The following is a 14,844-nucleotide window of genomic DNA, read 5'->3' as shown; positions in this document are numbered from 1 at the left end:
TAATTCAATAATGAAACAATATAAAAAAGGGTTCATTCTGCTTAATTAATATATCATACTTTTCATAGATTTAGATGATAAGATGTACTTTTACTTGGGTACAATTTTGAATGCAAGACTTTTACTTTTAATTTAATATCTTTATAGTGTGGTATTGCTAATTGTACTTAAGTAAATCATCTGAATACTTTGTCAACCAGTGGTAGCGCTCATGTAATTCAAAGTTAAAGAATTGACCTGACTGTCCGTATGGTTTTGATTTGACAAACCACGTCTTGGTACATGTGAAAGTGTCCAGTTCACCCACAGTGTGACTGAATAGTCACAACCACTGTTTTTCTTCCTGTTGCTCAGAAGTGCGTCTGTGAAGTCAGCCGTCTGCCTGGCACAGATGTGTGTTGGTGTACTTCCAGCTGTTGTTTGAGATTCATCATTTTCTGGACCAATGGTCTGGTCTGGTCTGGTCTGGTCTGGTCTGGAGGATCCTCCCTCCAGCCTGTGAGGTCATAACACTTTTAATTAGACTGGATCCACCAATTAACGGGAAGTCAGCTGGTCTCTCTCAGCCTTTTAAAAGCAGCCGAGTCAAACATCCAGCAGTGTTCTAACAGGCTCAAAGAAGGTGGGTTACCTTTTATTTCCTCTTTTATCTTTCAGGATGTTCAGAATGAATGAATGCTATTTTTGCTGTAATGTATTGATTCTTTGAGTGTCTCGTGCCTTGTTTCTTATTTACAGAAGGATGTCTTCCACTGTACTTTGTGCTGTTATTTTGCTTGTGTGTGCCTTGACATGTAGTGCTGCTCAGGGTGAGTATAACTTGTGTGGCCTTTGTACAGCAGAGAGAAACATTTAACTGAAATGTATTATTCAGTATTCTGAATGTGTTTTTTAATGAAGGACTTTTCTGGTGAGTATCCAGGATGGGTTCTGTTCTTGTACTGTTTATTCTGTTAATAATCTTTTACCAGGGAGGAACATATGACTGTGTGTTTGTCACGACTTTAGAAATCAATTTCTGGCACAGTTGCATGTCATTTACACAATATGTCCTATTGGACAGAAGATTACGCACAGGTGTTGTTATATCCCTCTCTGACATTTTCTGTTTCCATGTGCACTATCTCATAAATAGCAGGCTGTAAAAGTCGATGTGGTGGTGAGTACTACAGGGGCTCCATGTGTCAGTGTGATTACAACTGCCTGTCTTATGGAGAGTGCTGCAAAGACTTCGAATCTCAATGCACCACAAGTGAGAATTTCCCCCTTCTGACATACCAGCAGTACCTGAAATTGTAACTCATCCAATGTGGTTTTCATGTTTTGTACAATATATACAGTTTGTACAATATCTTTTCTATCAATCCTCAGTCCTGAAGAGAGCCACAATTCATATACTGCCTTAATGTTTCAAATGAATAACAAAATAATCATATCCATTTAAATTAATCAGCACTGTGTCGTCATGTTGTGTTTGTGTGCAACAGAAAACTCATGTAAAGGACGATGTGGAGAAAGCTTCAAAAGAGGCCGGCTGTGTAGCTGCGACTCTGACTGCTCTAAATTCAAGCAGTGTTGTTCAGATCACAAACTCCACTGTGACGCAGAGGGTAAGCCTTGTCTAACAAAGTCAGCATGGTTCGATATATGTGTGTGTGTGTGTGTGTGTGTGAGAATGTGTGTGTGTGTGTGTGTGTGTGTAGGTGTGTGTGTGTTTTCTGCAGGTAAACTCAACAGAATTCCCTGCCAGTCTTGTTCGCACTAGCATCACCGTGATATTTGCTGAAGTCGTGGCTTCACCCTTCTCAGTTGCACTGCCATGTATCAATTATCATTTCAGATGATTGAAGGCAAATTGTTTTTCACAGGTTTAACTCTTTAACCTTTATTCATGAACATTCGTACAGAGCCGACTCTGAATGAAGCAACAGAGCCTTCTCTATTCAGCGAGGGAAACGACGAAGGTGACTATGACATTTACTCAAGGACTTTATTTCACATCTCAAATAGTTGCTGCTGGATTCCAAAGACAAAAAAACAATGATCATTTGTTTGAGATTACTTCAATGATAAGTATTTTTAATAAGGCATACGTTAGGAAGATGGCAGAAAGATGTGTACGCTTGACAACCACACTGGGGCTCTGTTGCTGTGGTTTGCTTTCGGGGCCAAGTCTCACCAGAACAAGCCAAGAGCACAAGCCCCACCGGCCAACAGAAACACAAGGAAGCAATGTGGCCATGAGTGAGTAGGAGGGTTACGGGCACAGGCTCAGTCACAGGAGAGGAAAGCACCACATAAAGCCAAGAAAGGATGACAGAACATTTTCTTGGAGGATTTTTTTCAGTAGTTGGCTTTGAATAGTTTTGTGGGTGGTGATACTCTTGCATCTGTGTTACTTCTCTCTCAGGAGGAAGACATGTTGTGACATTTCCGTCTGGATTGTCATTGACGTACATGCTCAAGAAAACAAATGCTGGAAAAAAACTGAGAAGAATGCCAATTTATCTTATATTTTAATATTTAAATTTTGCCACAGATGACCATGTGATTCCACTGGTCAGTCCAAATCCGGTAAAGTTCCACGAGTGTGACATCCAGGCGTGCATCTTTTTCCCAATTCCTCTAGATATGAACAACCAGATGTTTCCCAATGACGAGTTTACCAAGTATGAAGTGGAGGACCCGGAGGACAGTCCAATACCAGAGAGCACCAGTGACTACGGATGGGATACAGCTGACCCTCTGGATCCCATTCCTACTGAACCCATTCCTACTGAACCCATCCAGGATCCAGATACTCTGGAGTTCGGTACAGAGACATTTACAGTCTTCCCTCAGACACAAACAACTATCTCAGACAACAAACCAACACAGACTGATGACAACCCCTCCACACGTTACCCCACCATTGAGGAGGCCCCCACTGAGAGCACAAGTACGTGATATCCAGGGACTACCTGGCAGGCGCTCATACATAGAATAATAAACAACATGAAGAGAGCTGTGTTTAACATGTTGATCCAAGACTCGACAATATATGTGTAATTCTTGTGACTAGAAAGACAAAACCATATTCACCATATTGATTTTCTTACTTTTTTACAGCAAAACACATTCATTCTAAATCAACATTTTTGTTTATAAAACATTTTAGACAACTACAATGCAGACATTTTCACATCTTGGATATGTCTTATTCTCGTCATTGGTTTGTGCTAGTTACATTTTCACTGAAGGGTGATGTGTGGAGGATGATCAATTACATGCTTTACGTTCATGTATGTTTCTCTACATATATATTCAGGTGTCTTTTACTTTGCCACCAATCTGGACAAGCTGTCCTTAATTTGATGATTTTTTTAAAAACATGCTTCTTACTGGTGTTGAGTTCATAATCATGTCGGTCCTCCTCCAGTTGCCATAGATCCGACCAGCTCATCCGACCCGGGAACAACTCTCCCTCAGCCCACAACAGCAGCTGACCATGTCTCCAACCAGCCTACTCCAACCTCAGTACCACAAACAGAGTATTCTCCCACAGCCAACACCCCAGAGCTTGAGACAGCAGAAGAACAGCTTGAGGATGACATTCTTTCTGTGGATCCGACTGCAGGCCCCTCTGCTGAACCAGAGGTAACAACCCAATCAGAAACAGCCTCCACAGGACCCACACAGGCCTCCTCCACAGTCCCAGAAAGCTCTCAGGTCACTACCATCCCGGCCTCAACACTGGACCCGACAACCATCCCTGAGGCAACCACTTCAAACGAACCGGATGTCACTACAGGCCCTTCATCTTCTCCGGCAGACCTTGAAGATCCTCCACCCAGTGCTTCTCCAGAGGGGAACGGGGACTTGCCAGAGCTTGATGCCCTGACGACCCACATTCCCTCATCCACAGATGCAGTGCAGCCTGACACTACAGAGGAAGTGACACCAGGAATAACCACTGCTCATCCACTCAATGTCACTCCAGACCCGACCAAACCCGCACCATCCCAAGTCACCTCAAAACCCCAGGACCAACCAGACCCATACAAGCCATCGCCAACTAAACCGACTCTAGTTAAACCCAGCTCCAAACCTGAGACTAAGCCTCTGGACACTGCACAAACTCTCAACACAGGTGACCCTAGAGACTACCAAGCAGGTAAGAAAGGTTCTTGGTCCAGATTCTCAACACAGCACTCATAGAAACCAAATACACTCAAAGGTGAATGATGCGACTCTGAGAGGAGAAATGTCAGTTTGAGGACTGAAATGTCGTCCTTGTAGGTTTTTGAAGATATCAAGTTTGTAGTCTAACACTATTGCAAAAGGGGAGGGCTCTATTTTCTGGTACATATTTATTACTGTTCTCAGCCTGCTTTATGAGCTTGTGGTTTTGCCATTATGCCTCTGGGTCCACAGAGCTTCCTTTAAAGTGTAGCTACACTATATTAAGTGACAGAGGCGGCTGTTTTCCCTCTCCGTAAATAATCAAGCACTTTTAAATAAAACTTAGATACTTTAAAGAATGGAAAGGAATTATTACAGCTTCTGGGGCACATTACAATTAACACCCAGTAACCTGTCTGTGATTGTGATTGTTTATCCAAACAGATGTTTTTACTAATAAATTGTGTCCTTTTTCTTAGATGACAGAAACGATACCAATCTGTGTAGTGGGCGGCCGGTCGGTGCAGTCACCACGCTAAGGAACGGCACAATGGTGGTTTTTAGAGGTTAGTGCCAGTCAGGCAGCTTTACAAGTTACGTTATTCTATTAATATACAAAAGAGAAGTGAAAAGTGAAATCTTTTTCGATTTTTTCTTTTAATACAATATTTTCAGTTTGAGTTGTTAGCAGTTCCTTATAAAAGAAACATCGGCCCCAGAAATCAACTCAAATCATATCTCCGCGTATGAGTGCTATTACATCTTTATATTCCTGCATTGATTTTTTTTTTTTTAAGGTCACTACTTCTGGCTTCTGGACAAATACATGGTGCCTGGTCCGGCTCGTGGCATCACACAAGTGTGGGGCGTCCCTTCCCCAATCGACACTGCGTTCACCCGCTGCAACTGCCAAGGCAAAACCTATATTTTCAAGGTATATTCATTCGATCTAAAACCAGAGTGAATTTGACAAATCTGAATTTAAAGGATTTCATGGGCGAGACCCTTTGCACTGTATCAGGATGCCAGAAATATATTATCCTGGCTGTTCATTAAACTCACAATTCCTCTTGAGCCGTCTTATTTTTGGTGCTTGACTTTTAATGTTTCGATTGTGACCTTTGCAGGGATCCCAGTACTGGAGATTTGAAAATGATGCGTTGGATGGCAACTATCCAAAGGCCATTGAAGCAGGTTTTGATGGGCTTCGAGGTCAAATCACAGCTGCTCTGTCTGTGCCTCAGTTCCAGAGGAGGAGAGAGTCAGTTTACTTCTTTAAGAGAGGTGATGCACTGCTGTTACTCAAGCTTACTAATCATTTTCAGTTTCTTTATTGATTTTTTTATTATTGTATTTTTTTCCTGTGTAAAACATTTTTATTTGTAATAATTAAATACTGTTTATATCATGTAAATAATTTAGACGTGCAAATACATTCTGAAATGGACTCTCGATTGGTTCTTCCAGGGGGATCGGTGCAGAAATATTCATACCAGTTTGGCACCAGTCAAACATGTGGCAGGAAAGTCCAGCACGCTGTTTACACCGTCCGCAACCGAATGGTTCGACAAGCAGGTACTCAAAGAATGAAAAATGAAAAATGCAAACAGGACAAGAACCATTTTAACATACATTAATTTTAATAATGACAGATTCCTGTATAAATACAACAGTGAGCATTTGAACAGATTTACATAAACTCACGTGTAATTTAGCGTTCCAACAAATGAGGTCTTTGAAAAAGTGAGTCATCCTTTTGTGTCGGGGAGAAGGGCAGCGAAGTCCATCTTGTAAATATTTGAAGTGGAAAAAGGTTGCCCGTGTACCATTTATGGGACAGCTGTTTTTTTGGTTTGTGATGTTTAGGAGAAATGTGAAAAAATACATTTTAAATGACATATTGATAAGAGTATATAAAGTAACTATTTTGGTTCCAGTGTCTTTTCTAGAGCCAGTAGTCAACATCCGAACTTGGAGAGGTTTCCCCTCCACCATCACAGCTGCTGTGTCCGTGCCGAGCATCAGAACTCCAGAGAGATACAAATACTACGTCTTCTCAAGATGTAAGTCATTGATTCAGTTTGGTTTTAAGAGATTTCCTCTAAAATAAGTCTAGTATTAAGGAAATGTGTTGGAGAACAAAATATAGTTTCAAGCTCTGTGGGTTAGGGTTTTTGTTCAAATGTATTTAGTCAATTATGAAAGAAACTTCTTGCCTTATTTTTTATTAGCTCCTAACAAGCTGGGTACGGATATAAAAGTTTGTTTTGTATTTTCTCTTCCTTCACAAAATGTAATTGCTCCTCTTCAAAAGAACACAATGTTCTAAACTTGTCTGTCTGCACTTAAGACGTTTAGCCTTATTCCCATCATGTCTGAGACGCCTAACTAAGACCATGTGTGTCAGGGTGGGTCGGGGTATTAGGCAGATGTAAAGGTCATTTAGGGCGGTGTCCTTTTACCTACAGCTCAAATGGAGGAACCAGTCAAATATTGCATTCGAATGATACTCTAAAGAAAACTAATTCCTGTCTGAGAAAAACATTTCACTATTTAAGCAAGAGGAGGGTGTTAGTGTCTCGTAAACCAAAAGCTGTCAAATTTAATGTTCTTAAAACTCTGAGGTCAGGACTATTTGAGCACCCTCATATATATATATATATATATATATATATATATATATATATATATATATATATATATATATATATATATATAAAAAATCCCTTATGAAACCACTATTGTATGTTTTTATCATGGGATCCTCGTCGGTCTAATGTACTAAAGTTGAGTTTAAATTGTTCCCTGCAGTGATATTAGTGTGTGTGTATATATATGTATATATATATATATATATATACATATACACACACATACATACACACACAATCCATAAATCAAAATGCTAATTGAACCATTCCATTTCTTCTGCAGCCACATCCTACAATGTGAGGATGGATAGTGGACATCCCATCATTCCTGTTCCTAAAGCCAACGCGTCACCTCAGAGCAAAGACTTCTTGAAATGCTCAGAGAGAGTGTGAGATGAAGGAAAGTTGTATCACATACAGGTTGTCTTACAGCTTTAAAGTTTATTACATTATTCATAAAACAAACCGCTTCAGCATGGACTGAAGGTACAAAATAAGCTAATCTAAAATCAGGTGTCTGAAACAAGTGAACATTACCATAGATGAATATAGAATTTGAACAGACTGGAAAACTGGATGGAAAACTTCGGTCACGATTCCCAAGTTTTCTGACTGGTGCTTCATCTCGCGAATCGTCTCCCATGCACACCCCGAGAAGGAAATCCACCTGTTGGGAGATAAAGTATTGTTGTTTAATCACAGCCTTCTATACTGATAACATGTGTATCAAATGTAAAACAATTAGTGTTTCCTCTGTTATTCTACATTAAATTGAATTATAACCCACCAAAATGTTTTAAATGCTGTGACTGGTAATTCAAATGAAACAAATGCTTTACCAGGATTTGTGTGCACTTTATGACGGTTGGTTGGTCAGCATAAAGGATTATCTTAGAAAATGTGATTTGTAAGCGGTGGACAGCAATTAATGTGCATGACGAATTAGCGAATAAAGAGACAAAGATCAGTTTAGGTTGACGTAGTACTATTTGTCAGGCATACAACTTCCAAAAAATTATATTTATAGGATTAATATCTTATTAAAAATCTGAAATCTGTACATTTAGATCTGATTCATAATATACGGCAGTATGCTTTAAGAAGTGTGGGAAGCCTTCTGTTTATTGGAATCAGTGTGTGATGGATACTAAGTGTGATTCCAGCAGGTTTATGCTGCAGATTTTTACTTAAGTATTTATTTCTGTATTTTAGGTCTTTATACGACATGTGGAATGACATGCAAGAATAGTCCCTGACCGGACTTGAGCCCCTAGGCCACCTGGACACCTTACAGGCTGCTGATTTTGATGTGAAAACACAAAATCTGTAAAACAGCAGCACGTTGTGCATGCTGGCAATTTGGAAGCAAACTTATTGGCATTGTCAAACAAGACTGGTTTGATACGACAAGCTGATCAACATTCTCTATATGAAGAGAACAAAAATGAAGAGCATCTTCAACCACAAAACAGGATATGAAAACTGAGTATTAGCGCCATCGCCACCCATTGTGTGGGTTTGCAAACATACCTCCCCTCTTCATGCGGCCACCGCGGTGTTCTGGCCAGCGCTGCAGCTGTCTGCTGGATCCAGGTCTAGATGATTTAGGTGGTGCACTGCTTGTATCTGGGAACACAAACAAAACACAGCAATCAGAACTCAACACTAATTAAAAGACAGATAAATTGTCATTCATAGCCACGTGGCTACACTGTACCTGCAGAGCTGGAAGAGGGCTCCTGGCTGGTGGAGGGGAGGCAGGCCTTGTCAGATTGCTGGCCTGGCTCCTCTAAATCTCCCTGCAAGACCACTGGATCTAACAATACTTCTGCACTGGGTCTGGAATAAACAGACCAACAAAACAACATGCATTGGATCTGATACAATTGATCAGGTCATGTAGTCTTAAAATCCCTTGTATAAACCATGAATGCAAGAAAAGAAAAGAAATAGCACAAGATGCACTTATAATAAACCTGCTAACTTTTTTGATTAAATACTAACGTAGGCGAGAACAGACTTTCAGTAAATAAAGAAATGGTCACATTTCACATCAGGTTTAGAGCCTACATGGGAAAAAATAATTAATGTTGCAGTTGACAGGCGGGAGAAAATGTGCAGATTGCTCGACATCTGAATTCCAACAGCAGAAAAAGAAAACATGAAAAGATTGACAAAAAGCAGAGCCTCACCTATCAGTGTCTGGCTCCAGGAAGACGTCGTCTCTGTCCTCCCCTGTGCCGGCTGCTCCTGGTACCAGGCCTGGTGTGGAAGTGCTCACCATGGGAACCGACTGGGAGGCGTGCTCACTGGTGGTGTCAGACTGAGCCACCTCTGAGAAGATAGTTACTGGACGAGAAGCACAAGATACACTCACTGATTTGGTTGTAGCATAGGGTAGCACTCCAAAATCAGACAATTTCCATCCAGCTGCCAATTTTCAGAAACTGTAAACAGAATACGTCGATGAAAAGAGCGGGTCTATAGATAAACTGAACAGATCCCTTCATATCAGACGGACTGAGACCAAAAGAAACAGCTACCTGGTGCTGAAACCTGTGACGGTGTGGTGGGAACGGTGCGTCCACCAGACTCCTCTTCATGAGTCGCTAGGAACAAGGGGCTCTCATACATCCCAAGACCTGAAGACAAGAAAATAAGAGAATAAAAACATTAATGTTCTGGGGGAATTTAAGAGCCTCTTTCTGTTGCAGTTAGCTGGCGGGGTGTTTAAAGCTGTTTTACATAAACTGTAACTCTGCACAACATGTTGGAGTGGAGTACCTCCTTGTGAGGCGAGCTGTCCCAGGTCCGAGTGTGAGGAGGAGCTGGTCTGTGGCACGTCGTCCGAGAGACCAAACCTGAAGCGAGGCACACCGGCTACTTGGGGAGAACTGACAAACAGAAAACAGTCATTCAGTGCCTTAAGACAGCAGTGATGGCAATTCAAGGTACTTTAGGTGCTTTCCCCCCCACTTTTTCTTTTAATATAAATAACATCTTAATATTCACTCAAGCCCCCGACAATGAAATTCAAAAAGGTACATGTCCAAGACCATAACGTAGAGAGGCCTGTATGAACGTTTTAAGAGTCACTTATACATATTTCACAGGCATTCTGACTTCCTGGTCTGAGACTTACTGGATTGTCTGGTCAAAACCATCGGAGCGCTGTGGCAACACCAGAGTGGGAGTGCTGGGAACCATCCTGTCATCATCATCAAAGAAGTGCTGCTGCAGAGGAAGAGATGACAGGAAGTCTTGAATACAAACACAGGAGTAAAGTTTCGTACTGACATTTGTGCAAATGACATAATGAACGGACTTACGGAACTGACTGGCACCCCGGGAGTGAGCGTTGGGACTCTGCCAACTGACTGGCGACGAACAGGGATACGCTGCGAAGTTAGATTTTACAGAACTGATTAGCAGCGCTGGCGATCTACACATCGAGATAACATTAAAAAAGATACAAAATTTGAAGATCAGAAAAACAAAACACATTTTCAAAAAAGTAATGCTGGTATTTATGCATATCCGTTTCTTACTGAGGGTCAAAATACTCTTCCTTCATACCTGAACCTGAGCAGGTGGTCCCAGTTCTGATGTCGGGGCAATGTTCAGGCGAGAGGGCAGCAGATGTGTTGGTCTTCGTGGCGACTGGGGCAACCGTGTACCAGAGCTTGTGATGGGTTGTTCTGTAGAGTATGCCTCCATCGTACCGTCAACTGAAACAGTAGATTATACTCAAATAAACAGGGCTGTTTTATTTGATATATTAGATCAGAACAAATTGTTTATAAAATACTTATGAAAACCCAACCAATTTGCTTGTTATTCAATCATTTCTGGAATCTAAAAGTTGTAGACTTGGATGATTAAGAAGAAATAAGAAAAGCAGAAATAACAGTTAACGTCAACAAATTTGTAGCAGATAATGAATATTCAAGATATTGCTAATCTTCAATTTTTTTTTAAATGTGTACCTTTCAAAAAGGTTCATATTGGGAACAAATTGAGAATCTGTCTGGTTCCATAATGAAACCACTATTGTATGTTTTTATCATGAGATCCTCGTCGGTCTAATGTACTAAAGTTGAGTTTAAATTGTTCCCCCAGTGATATTACCTTCTTTAATTTTCAAAGAAAAGCAACCCTTGTTGGAAAGGACCTTTATTTTGGCACACACACGCACCACTCATCCCTTCAAAACAGACAACAACATATTACATCTTTTTCAGTCACCGTCAAGTGTCTGATAATCTAATTAAGTGGCTGGACAGTTTATGAGCGCATGTGGAGAGTCTGAGGTGGATCTACGCATGTGAATTTGACAAGGTTTCCTGGATCTTACAGCTGGGTGTCTGGGAATCTGCTGGCCTCTGGGTGGAGTCAGACGCCCCCAAACTCTCTTCTGTCTCTGTGCCCGGGTCTGTTACATCAGCTCCCTGAGAAAAGAAAGTACAAAGAAAATATTAAATATATTGGTGGTAAGAGAAAAGGGGGCCGCAAGGAGATTTTATACAAGTTCTACAGGGGCAAATAAAAAAAAGTTAAGTAAAAAAAAAAAACGAGGGAATGGGAAGATGAAAAGACTGGTCGAATTGGAGGAAGCATGTTATGGGATGGTTCCCACACACTATAGATGCCAGGATGTAATGGCAGAGCACCACATAGAGATTATGATTCAAATGTTCCCTATATGGACAAAGATGCCCTTTAGAAAAGGCCAGAAATAATGAGTAAAAACATTACTGTACTTCAATATGCATTATTTTAAAATGTTGAGTACAGAACCCACAGTCAGCAAGCAAAAACAACTTCAGATCAGACAAATCTATTTTAACGCTTTTACCGTTTAATTCAGGATCTGCGTGACTTAATTGCGAGAGGCAGTTGGGGAAATTATAAAAAATTTCCAAAATTTGGAGATTTTACAATGGAAAAACCTGGGACTATTTTTTCTTTGCCAATGAAAAATCGTACTTCCCAGCTCTAAGATCCTTTTTAAGGATCAGCTGGAAGCCTGAAATTACATTTTATTATACTCTGGACTCTTTTCTTGATACAGAGTGGGCATGTTAAGATTTAAATTCAACAATAAGAGTTGCCCAATAAGTTGAGTATTATTTCATGTGTTAGTTGGTTTAAAAAATAAAATTAAAAAATATAATAATATTCAGTGATCATTTGTATTAATGTTTTTTACTTTCCATCCAGGTTTACAGGATTCAGTCTAAAAACAACTAGAAACATATTAGAAATATTACGATATGGAAATGTTATAAAACCTGGTGATCTGCTGAGGACGACCCTCTGTCTAAAATGTCTCATTATGACATCTACAGTTTATGCAGACACTGACTCATCCTTCTGAACATGTTCAACGGTAAACATCTAAAGTCAACACACGCCGCTTTTATGAAAGACAGAAAGTTACGACACAGGGACAAAATGCAATTGAAGCGAGACTGTGTGGAAAAACTGAGTCTGAGAGCTGGAAAATGCACATAAATCTCTCGCTGAAAGAGTGGGAAGGGTTAACGTGGTGTACAAGATGCAAAAGGTGTGTGTGTGTGTAGATCAGGTCAATGTTGTAACTGAATACATGATGTGTCACTCGAACCTCTGCTTCGTCTTCTTCGTAAGCCTCGTTGCCGTCTCCGCTCCCCTCGTTACTGTCTTCTCCTTCCTCCCCCATCTCTCCGTCATCTTCCTCCTGATCCTCTTCTTCCTCCTCATCCTCCTCTTCTTCCTCTTCCTCTTCATAGTCCTACATTGAACAGTGATCAAATCATTAGTTGAACACAACTTTTAAAAAGACAAGGTTATGGGCCGAGTGGCCAATTCCACTTTACACTGCCTTTTAAAATACTTGACCTAAAATTCCTACCTGCTCTTCTTCTTCATCCTCTTCCTGGTCATCATCACTCTCTGTGTCCGTTACTATGACGATGACTTCCTGCCGAAGCTGGTGAGGAGAGTCACTTTGGGTCAGGGTAATCTCTTGCTCTATCATGATGCACTGGGAGGATGCACCCTCATCTTCCTCCTCCAGAACTGGAAAGTCCTCCGTCTGCAGGGCAGAACAATGGACACTATGAACAACATGCATATTACTCATCTACACTCTTTGAAAAGTAATGACTTCCATGAAAATGTGCAAGATATGTAGTACAAAGAAGTACTGCCGGGCTCAGTCACAGAGATAGAGATAGATATTAGGTGATGGCCTACCTGGCTTGCTTCTGCACCATCTTGACTGTCTGTTAGCACCACCGCCTCAGCCTCAGCACTGTCTTCCACCAGCACCTCCTCCTGAGGACAACACATGGTCATGCCATAACTACCAGTTTTCAGATAATTAAAAACACCCATTAAGATTTCCATGTGCTCCCTCTCCTCACCTCTGGACCCACTCTCTGAATGATACGCAGCTTTTTAGGGTTAGGAAGCCTGGAGGTATCCTCCTGGGTGGACTCTGTGTCAGTGACCACGGTGGCACTCTCCTCCTCCTCACGAGGCCTCTTTGACATGGAGGAGATTCCTGGCGTTGCTGAAACTAGAGATACGGCATTATGAAAATACTTTTAAAACCACACCATGTCTAAAAGGGAAACTCAACATGGCTCATACTAGATGTATGTAGCATATGCATGTACATAAATACACCTCTGCAGTATCTCGTCAAAATGCACATCTCCGATCCTAATATCTTACCAAAATACAGCATTATAATGAACAGGTATTGCTATTCCATATATAAAAAGCACACACACACCTAAAAAAAAAGTGTCTTACCAGTTCCAAAGACCGAGGAGGAAGTTGAAGGCCATTCCACCTGCGAGCTAGGTGTTGCCTCAATGACCATGGTTAGTGGCTCCTGATTGGCTGGCTCTGTATGGGTCATACTTTGTTGTTGAGTCGGTTGGACAAATGCCGTGGCCTGCGTCTGGGTCTGCTGCACGGTCAGCATGGGGCTAGTTAAAGTGGTCTGGACGTTGGGGCTAGCAGAGCGCACCGAGCCGCTGGCACTGCCGTACACAGTCACATGCTCCACTGGTGGGCCTTCAGTAGACTGCATGGCTGTAGGGGAAATAAGTTAGCGGAAAATAGATTCAGCATTTCATCAAGACTGTAACTGCATTAATGACACTTAAAACACACATACACAGGAAAGGTCATTTGTGAAGCAATACCTTTACTAGAATATTTATTTTAAATTCATCTTGAGGGACAATAGTCCTTTGGCTGGTTTCCCACATTGAAACTTTAAGTCTATAAGTAAACTTACTTTCTTGGGTCTCCACCTGTGTGGTGGGCATCACAGTAGCTGTGGGAGTTGGGGTGGGTACAGTCGCTGGGGTAATCATGGGCCTGATGCTTGCTCTCGGGGTGGGTTTGTTCCCCGGATTGACAGGCTGCTTGCTTGATGTAGCCACAGGTGTTGGCTTAATGTTGGCAGTTGGAGGCTCAGATGTGCTGGCACTGATTGAGACAAAAATCAGGACATGACTAATGACCCTATTTATGAACATTTCATATAAGAAAGTCTTGAACAAGTCCCCAGCAAGTGTACTAAAGAGGATCCCAGAACTGCTGGAAAAAAGTATGTGTTCACTTATACTATATATGCGCGTTGCACTGCAGTGGACTTATAAACTAATATGCAGTTTTAGTGGTTGCGTATCGTACCTTCCCCTGTCTGCAGCTGGGGTCGTCTTCAGACTGATCTGCCTCTGTTCTGTACTCCTCTGCTGCTCTTGGGTCTGAACATCAGGACAGAAAGACAAAAATCATGATGGAAACAAAACAAGATGCCTAGTCATGACACTGTAGTTTCATCAAACTTGCAACAATGTCACTTGATATCCTTTTAGACATCAGGAAGTTGACCGTCTGATCCCATCTAATTAACTTGGCAAATATCTTTGTCAAGACATTGCCCACAGATGAGCAGTTGTTCCATAGAAGCAAGAAACTCTGCGCAAAGGATCTCTGGCTCTAGTAACAGCCAGATGTTTACATTGAT

The 14,844-nt window shown here is 41.3% G+C and overlaps 2 protein-coding genes across 6 annotated transcripts in view; one reads left to right on the top strand and one right to left on the bottom strand.

The window, feature by feature from the left end:
- The first annotated feature begins 364 nt into the window (after positions 1-364).
- On the top strand, positions 365-7,601 carry prg4b (proteoglycan 4b). 4 transcript variants are annotated; one of them, XM_034530168.1, is made up of 13 exons: positions 365-622; positions 739-809; positions 1,136-1,252; positions 1,488-1,610; positions 1,908-1,964; positions 2,630-2,938; positions 3,419-4,153; positions 4,641-4,727; positions 4,959-5,095; positions 5,289-5,445; positions 5,629-5,736; positions 6,099-6,224; positions 7,096-7,601. In XM_034530168.1, the coding sequence occupies exons 2-13, from the start codon at positions 743-745 to the stop codon at positions 7,203-7,205; spliced, it is 2,133 nt and encodes a 710-aa protein (XP_034386059.1). In that variant the 5' UTR covers positions 365-622; positions 739-742; the 3' UTR covers positions 7,206-7,601. The 4 variants fall into 4 exon arrangements, with proteins under 4 accessions (XP_034386059.1, XP_034386062.1, XP_034386063.1 ...); XM_034530171.1 differs by having other exon boundaries at positions 501-622; positions 1,139-1,252; XM_034530172.1 differs by having other exon boundaries at positions 543-622; positions 2,630-2,812; positions 7,096-7,600.
- The window catches only part of tprb (translocated promoter region b, nuclear basket protein), a 21,155-nt gene continuing 13,544 nt past the window's right edge, over positions 7,234-14,844 (bottom strand). The window contains exons 35-51 of one of the 2 annotated variants that reach the window (XM_034530166.1): positions 14,508-14,581; positions 14,107-14,300; positions 13,614-13,898; positions 13,220-13,374; positions 13,050-13,130; positions 12,706-12,888; positions 12,439-12,585; positions 11,167-11,260; positions 10,389-10,540; positions 10,142-10,210; positions 9,955-10,046; positions 9,597-9,706; positions 9,356-9,454; positions 9,005-9,161; positions 8,530-8,651; positions 8,343-8,438; positions 7,234-7,479 (exon numbers count right to left, since the gene is read on the bottom strand). In XM_034530166.1, coding sequence (XP_034386057.1) covers positions 7,433-7,479; positions 8,343-8,438; positions 8,530-8,651; positions 9,005-9,161; positions 9,356-9,454; positions 9,597-9,706; positions 9,955-10,046; positions 10,142-10,210; positions 10,389-10,540; positions 11,167-11,260; positions 12,439-12,585; positions 12,706-12,888; positions 13,050-13,130; positions 13,220-13,374; positions 13,614-13,898; positions 14,107-14,300; positions 14,508-14,581 — 2,157 coding nt within the window. In that variant the 3' untranslated portion in view covers positions 7,234-7,432. The remainder of the gene's footprint in view (positions 7,480-8,342; positions 8,439-8,529; positions 8,652-9,004; positions 9,162-9,355; positions 9,455-9,596; positions 9,707-9,954; positions 10,047-10,141; positions 10,211-10,388; positions 10,541-11,166; positions 11,261-12,438; positions 12,586-12,705; positions 12,889-13,049; positions 13,131-13,219; positions 13,375-13,613; positions 13,899-14,106; positions 14,301-14,507; positions 14,582-14,844) is intronic. The other variant, XM_034530167.1, reaches the window with a different exon arrangement.

This window comes from Cyclopterus lumpus, chromosome 4 (assembly GCF_009769545.1).
Source record: "Cyclopterus lumpus isolate fCycLum1 chromosome 4, fCycLum1.pri, whole genome shotgun sequence".
NCBI classification, from domain to species: domain Eukaryota; kingdom Metazoa; phylum Chordata; class Actinopteri; order Perciformes; family Cyclopteridae; genus Cyclopterus; species Cyclopterus lumpus.
Note: the sequence above shows the minus strand (reverse complement) of the source record. Positions and strands in the feature narration are given on the sequence as shown.